Consider the following 7,064-nt stretch of genomic DNA (forward strand, 5'->3'; position numbering starts at 1 on the left):
CGAAGCGTAATCCCAAGGAGCGCCAGCCCTACTCCCCATGAAGGGGGGAAGGTAGTATTGAGTGTGGGGTGGAGTGGGGTGGGGTGGCTCACCATTCCTCCTACTCCTGCCAGGGACCCTGGCCAAGCACTGCATAGAAGCGCACACACACCTTTAAGCAAAATATATTAGATTTATTTTTTTTTATAAACATTAGAAAATTTTTAATTTTTTATAACAACAGCAAAGGAAAGCTTTATTTTAATGAAAACCATTATTTTCAAACACAGTAATAAAAAAATAAAAACGCCACAGTCAGGGGCCTTGCTGGTCGTGAGCATCCTGCCTGCAGGATGTCTTTATGGCCCGGACGTCCCGCTCCAGGCGGGTGACCCTCCGTTCCAAGGAGCGCACTGCGAAAGGAAAGATGGTATTAGTGATGTATGCTGCAGCACCCCCCCATGAGCACACCAAACACTAGAGTCACTACTTACTTGTTCTGCGCACCGCCCCCTCTAAGCGGCTGAACGACCGCATGAGGTCTGGAGTGACGGCCACAGCAGCTCCATCACCTGTCACAGAAAAGAAGGGGTGTTGAGGAGGTGAGGGATGGGAGTGGGGAGTGCACAACCAGAACTGTAGTGAGGGAGTGGGTGGGCAGGTGGAATGGTGCACAACCTGGCAGGGAGGAGGCCACATACGTGTTCATTTGGATGCCACTAGACTGATGTGCACCACTCCCTCTCCAATGAATGCAGCCTCTTCCCCAAGCCCCCAAACAGAAGGTGCGTGGAACCAGCACCAACCCCTGCTTGTGGTAGGGCTGTGGACTTACCAGGTGGTGCGGTGGGTGGGCTGCAGGGAGGTTGCTCTGGGGGGGCCGCCTCAGGAGGGGGGCCTCCCTCCCCACTGCCCTCCTCTGCTGGGTGCTGCTCCTCCTCAGCTGCAACAGGCTCCTCCTGGCACACAGCCCGGAGGCGGGCACGTTGAAGCCCTGTGAAGGTAATAGGCAGGTATGCATCAGTTAGTGGGCCAGGACATTCATTGCGCAATGAGATGCCACATTGGAACCCACATTACATGGGCATGGTAAGCAGTTCTAGGGGCCACTGCCTACATGGAACCAGGATGGGGGATGGGCTTTGCACCTGGCTGCCAACATGCATTATACATGGGCTGGGATGGAGAAATGACAAGTTGGCCAAGGCACTGGCATGAGGCTGAGTGCAACCACCACACAGAGGGGCAGGCAATGATTATAGCAGGTGGTGCAGGGCAGCTTCAGCATGGCTGCAGTGTTGGGGGATGGGGCACAGTGATACAAAGGGTACTTACTTGTTGGGCGGCGCTCCTCCCACGAGGGTCGCCCAGCCCGATCCCACAACTCGTGCAGGAGGGTGTAGAAGGGGGGCTGGGCTCTCCTAGGAGGGCTACCCCGGTAGCACTCCAGAGCCTCAAAGAAGGCCGCCTTTAGGCCTTTAAACTTGCTCCTGCACTGCTCAGCAGTGCGGGAGTAGCCCGCGATGGAGAGGCTCCTTGCAGCCCTCCTGAAAATATCAATAGTCTGGAGGCTGGAGCTCCTCATGAGGCGCTCCGACCTTCCAGACTGCAGGAGGAGCTCAAGGAGCATCTCCATCTCGGGCTCCTGCCAGTAGGCGACCCTCCGAGGCTCCATCTTGACCGGGGTAGGCCTGACGTACGCGCCCCCTGTTGACGTTTTTCGGAACTGCGTACATGCGCAAAGAAGCGGCCGATGCCAATAAGCACGGTTTGCCCTTCGGAGACATACGCTCCCCCTGTTGACGTTTTCCGAGATTGCGGACGTCCGCAAATAAGCGGACGATGGTGATAAGCACGGTTTGCCCTTCGGGCTACATTTAGGATGATTTCACGTTGCGCAGTTTGACTGGAGTTTATTATTATTACTAATTTATATAGCACCATCACTGTAGATGGTGCTGTACAGAGTAAACAGTAAATAACATGCATGTGGGCGTACATAGCATATATATTATTGCATACATGTGGGCGTACATAGCATATATATTATTGCATACATGTGGGCGTACATAGCATATATATTATTGCATACATGTGGGCGTACATAGCATATATATTATTGCATACATCTGGGCGTACATAGCCTAGAGTTGATTGCACACAAGTGGGCATACGGCTGTTACTCTGGGGTAAAGGACTGGAAGGACTGCACAGGGGAAGAAGCACAGTCCAATTTTATGAGGCAGGCTGTCAGCGGCGGTTAGCCCACAGGAACTCTCTGACAGCATCCCGCACCTTGTGCCCTTCCCGGGTGTGGCGATTGGCCTCATTGACGTAGGGCTCGCCCAGAGTAGCCAGCTCAACAGAATTGTGCTCCGCCGCCTCCACGAGCATGGCGTGCCCCTTGGTTTCGCAGATGTTGTGCAGGATGACGCAAGCACTGATGACCGAAGGGATGTTTTCTTCGGCCAGCTCCAGGCGCACGCCTATGCTCCGCCACCTCCCCTTGAGGCGGCCGAACGCCTGCTCCACCACAAGGCGTGCTCGCCTAAGACAGCGGTTGAAGTGGGCTTGCTGTGGAGTGAGTGCCCCACCATAGGGTTTCATCAACCACTCACGCAAAGGGTACGCGCCATCCGCAATAATGAGGGGTGGAATCTGCTGGCCGTGCAATCTGATTGTTGGATGGGTAGGCACGAAGACACCTGCATCCATCGTCTCACAGAGGCCTGAGTTGGCAAAGACATAGGCATCATGGTTCTTGCCGCTCCATCCTATTTCCACATTGATGAACCGCCCCTTGTGGTCGCAGGTCCCCTGCAGAATCATGGAGTACTCATCCTTCCTGTTTATGTATTCTGAGGCTTGGTGTATCGGAGATTGGAGAGGAATATGGCTGCCATCCACCGCGCCCACACAATGAGGGAACCCCAGCTCCCCAAAACCATGCATGATCTGTGGGGCAGAAAACACAAAGGGCATATTAGTGACAGCGCCATTGTTCCGAAGTTGCGGACCTCCGCAAAAGTGAGTGCCTGTTCCCAGCGCATTCCCCCACCCCATCCCCCATCCCCCACTCACCTCTGCCACGTTCCCAATCTTGACTGTACGAGATAGGAGGGTCACTTCCATGGCAAAGCACACCTCCAGGACTATTTGTGCCGCCGTAGAGCAGCCTACCCCGAACTGCTCTGCTGTGGTCCTGTAGACGCAAGGGGTAGCCAGCCTCCATAGGGTGATGGCTAGGCGTTTCTCCACTGGGATAGGTCTACGCATGACAGTCAACCTCCTGTCCAGATGCGGCCGCAACTCCTCCACGATTTCAAAAAAGGTGCCCCTGCTCATGCGGAAATGGCTCAGCCATTGCTCATCGTCCCACTCCTTCAGGACAAAGTTCTCCCACCAGTCCTTGCTCCTCGGCCGGACCCAGAAGCGGCGGCGTGTCTCGCGGACGTAGTCGCCATACGCGGCCAGCATGGCTAGCCTCGTTCGGCAGAGGGCGGCCCGCAGCTTGCTGCGGCGGAGTAGCCACCTCCCCAGTTGTTCCCGCAACTGCCGCCGCCTGGCAGCCACCTGTGCACGGAGGCGCTGATACTCCGACAGAAGCAAGATCAGCATGGCTATGGCCGCGCAAAGATCGTCACGGTCCTCGTCAGGGAGCATAGTTGCCCTCTCTTGGCTATCGTTTCCCGCACAGACGCGCACACACAGCCACCTCTGCTGCCCTGATATGCTGCATCCGGACAATGCGCTTCCGCTGGCGCAGCTGTTTCTGCCAGATGTGGGTTGGCTCCTTGGGATGGGGCACAGGGCACAGAGGCGGTCATCGCCGCCGACACCTCAGAGGCATGATGGGAGATGTAGGCACAGAGTGGCCATGCAGACGATTGACCTCGGGTCATATGACACCCGCCACGACCCCCATCAGGAAGTGAGCGCATCAATGTTGACCCTCAACAGCACCAGCAGCACTTCAGCTGGCACTGGCACTGCCGCCGCTGCCGCCGCCAGGGCCGGCGGCGGCATCGCTGACGGCTGCGCAAGTTTGCGGTCTTTCGGACGTGCGCAAACCGTGCAGCGAGCGAAAAAAAAAGCCGCGGCAATCAGGCCGGTGTGGCTGCGCAACCGTTCTCGCGGCGGCAGCAGCACAACCGGCGCAAACTTCCGCCATAAATCGAAGGCAGGTGTGGATCATGAGGCGTCACGGCTGAACGGGAAAAGCCGCTTTCACCGCTCCTCAACGACGGAACACCCGGTAGGTCTAGCAACGCCCTAAGAGTACCTAACAAGTCTCCCTGAAAAGCTTTCCTGAAAAGAACAAGAACAAGAACTCTCAATCCCCTCAGTCATTCCCTTATATATCACTCCCCCCCCCTCCCAAGACATTCTAACTCCGCCCACTCAGGCCAACATTCTAAAAACCACAGACTTACACACTGCAGACATACATTTGGAATTGACTTGTGGGGTGTAACGCCACAGAGTGGCTATTACCTCCTTCCCTGTTTCACAAGTCTAGTCTTCTCCCTGCCTGTTCCAATTGTCTTCTAGACTGATACCTCCTAAATTTGACAATCAAGTTGGACTATATATTATGATAAGATGGAAATGTTGCCCAGAGCAGCTGCATTTCATGGTGTTATCCCATGCCGTGACTCCAGATGAGCATCAACCAATAATATTGAATGTGTTCAGGGCAATACACAATTGGCAATGTTATGATGACACCAGACAAGAGACACTATATATTATGACTGAGAGAAATAGATCTCATGGGAACACTGTTTTTCGTGGCCTCCTCACCTCTCACATAATTTCCCTTTCATTCTGATGACGTTATGCATATCCCCACAAACACCTTTAATGTCTTACTAATTTATTTTGTTGGGGGAGGGGGGAGGAGACTTTTCCGCATGAGCAATTTAGTGCAAGCTCATGACTGGTCATTCATGGAAGCTTGCGGGTCCTTTTCATGACGTTGTCAACCACCGATGCCTCTCATGCCATTTCCAAGCAGGAATCTGCCATTTGATAAAACCCTGAAAATGCAGTAAGAAATGGAAAACGCATATAAAACAGCACCATCTGCTGGTGGTATAATTTAAACCTATGGGAAGAACTGGCAAAAACAAGCGGGGAGGGCGTCTGTTGTGTTGATTGTCTTCTGGAGTCTTTGCAGATTTAAAAAAGCCCCGGTAAGGATGTGGGATTTTTGCTGAATGTGGACAAGCCCAAATGTACCTCACTTTGGCAAAGTGTTTTATTACAAATGAGGAAAAATAGCCAGTTGACACAACTGAATCAAGGAAGTAAATAATAATACTGGGACCCAATGGACAATACAGAGAATCAAACATAAAATATAACTACCTGCTGAGTAGTTCTGGTGAAAATGGAGTTGTTGGCCTGATGCTACTTTTGAACAAGCACTGCCTGCCTGTGCGTCACCTGCTCTACCTGTATATATTTGTAACCAAAACGGCCATATATTTCTCCTTCAAAGGAAACTGAACCTTTACAGCAGCCCTCTAGAGCTTATAACTCCTTCAGGCAGCCGTCCCAACCCAATGCCCTCCAGCTGTTGTGAACTTCAACTTCCATTTGTCCCTGCCAGCATGGCCAACAGCCAGGAACCCCGACCATTTTTGGCTGGTAGGAAAACTCAAAGGAAAAGGTGGAAACAGAAACCTTTAACATTGTATTGAACAAAAGAAGGTTTTATTATCTGGGCTTGCAAACAGTATGTAAACCTCAACATTATCATGCAGAAACAGAAGTCATTCTTAGAGAAAAAGCTCAGATTTTTTTTTAAAAAGCCTTTTAAATAATAAAGGAGCGCCTAAGGTAATCTGTAAATACAAAGGATCTCAATATTCTTAATAGCAAACCAAGGTCTTGAACGTGGATACTTACATAATTTAATTTTAAAGCATTTTTCATTTAGGTAAATATAAATTCCATAGCTTTACATCTCCCACTAATGTGTGCCATATAATCATTTATAGCAGTAAAGATAATGTAACATTAAGATTACATTTGAAGTATCTTAGACCGGTTCTCTTCAGGACTTCATGCATTCCATAACTATAAAATTGGATATTTAGTGAATATCAACTTTTATTTTGTATCCTTTATAAGCCAGCATCTAGAGTCAGTTGTGGCAACAGAATTTTGCAAATGTTTGAATAAGAACAGAAGCATGAGCAAGGTTGTAGTAGCCAAGAAGTGGGGATCTTACACTCTGCTGCTTCTCATAGAGGACTTTGGTTTCTATTTAAATAATGATTTTCCAATGCTCCTACTGTGGATCAGATGAATTCCCAAATCTGCACAAGCTCTCCTCGATGGTTTATATGGCTACCAGATCAAACACTAACCAAATTAACACTGATGTGCCTTTGGTACTATGAAGCAGCTCTTGCAACACAATCCTAAGCGTATTTGCTCAGAAGTAAACCCCAATGAACTCAAAAGGAGTTACTCCCTAGTAAGTGTACAATTGCCTGTGTAGAGCTAGATCATATGGACGTTAACTTTGCAGTAAATCCAACTTTGTTCCATAGGACTTACAGTCCCAGGAAAGTATACATACAATTGCAACCTGAAAACTGAATTCTATGCACTTAATTGCACCTAAGATAATTGAAATCAATAGGCTTAGGGACACCTAACTGTGCATAGCTGCAATCCTATGCATCCTTACTTCAGAGCAGTGGAGGCTGTCGGATCCAATTTTGGCGAGACGGTGACCCTTCTGGGTTTGAGTCAGATCCAGCCAGACCTGTAAAGGAGCTTTCCAAGGTACTGAACCCCATCCCAAACTACTTTTAGCCCCTCTGATAGCTCCTTTAGCATTCTGGCTGATTCTTACTGAAACCAAGAAAGGATTCACAGCCCCACTGAAATCACAGCCAACAGCCTCAACTGCATCAGAGCAAACCCCTACGAATTCAGTGGGAATTGCTTCCAAATAAACATACATAGGATCAGGCTGTAAATCTCTCTTCTTCTTTTTTTGGAAGCCCAAATACGTCAAACCCAATACAGTTCCTCACCTACCCCCCCTTCTCAATCCAGACATGCCC

The 7,064-nt window shown here is 50.2% G+C and overlaps 1 protein-coding gene across 2 annotated transcripts; it reads right to left on the minus strand.

Moving 5' to 3' along the window:
• Positions 1-538: 538 nt before the first annotated feature.
• LOC134401856 (uncharacterized) lies at positions 539-4,015 on the minus strand. Of its 2 annotated transcripts, XM_063131167.1 has the most exons (3): positions 3,061-4,015; positions 2,275-2,934; positions 539-973 (listed from the first exon to the last, which is right to left on the minus strand). In XM_063131167.1, the coding sequence occupies exons 1-3, from the start codon at positions 3,640-3,642 to the stop codon at positions 548-550; spliced, it is 1,668 nt and encodes a 555-aa protein (XP_062987237.1). In that variant the 5' UTR covers positions 3,643-4,015; the 3' UTR covers positions 539-547. The 2 variants fall into 2 exon arrangements, with proteins under 2 accessions (XP_062987237.1, XP_062987246.1); XM_063131176.1 differs by lacking the exon at positions 539-973 and having other exon boundaries at positions 1,873-2,934; positions 3,061-4,007.
• Positions 4,016-7,064: the final 3,049 nt, after the last annotated feature.

The sequence above is a fragment of the Elgaria multicarinata genome, chromosome 1, assembly GCF_023053635.1.
Source record: "Elgaria multicarinata webbii isolate HBS135686 ecotype San Diego chromosome 1, rElgMul1.1.pri, whole genome shotgun sequence".
Lineage (NCBI taxonomy): Eukaryota > Metazoa > Chordata > Lepidosauria > Squamata > Anguidae > Elgaria > Elgaria multicarinata.

Excerpts from the sequence above, each read along its gene's own strand:
- LOC134401856 (XM_063131167.1), bottom strand. The coding sequence starts at position 3,642 with ATGCTCCCTGACGAGGACCGTGACGATCTTTGCGCGGCCATAGCCATG. Across the intron at positions 2,935-3,060 it reads AGATTGGGAACGTGGCAGAG|ATCATGCATGGTTTTGGGGA; the intron begins GTGAGTGGGGGA and ends TCTGCCCCACAG. Across the intron at positions 974-2,274 it reads ACACCCGGGAAGGGCACAAG|GGCTTCAACGTGCCCGCCTC; the intron begins GTGCGGGATGCT and ends TTACCTTCACAG.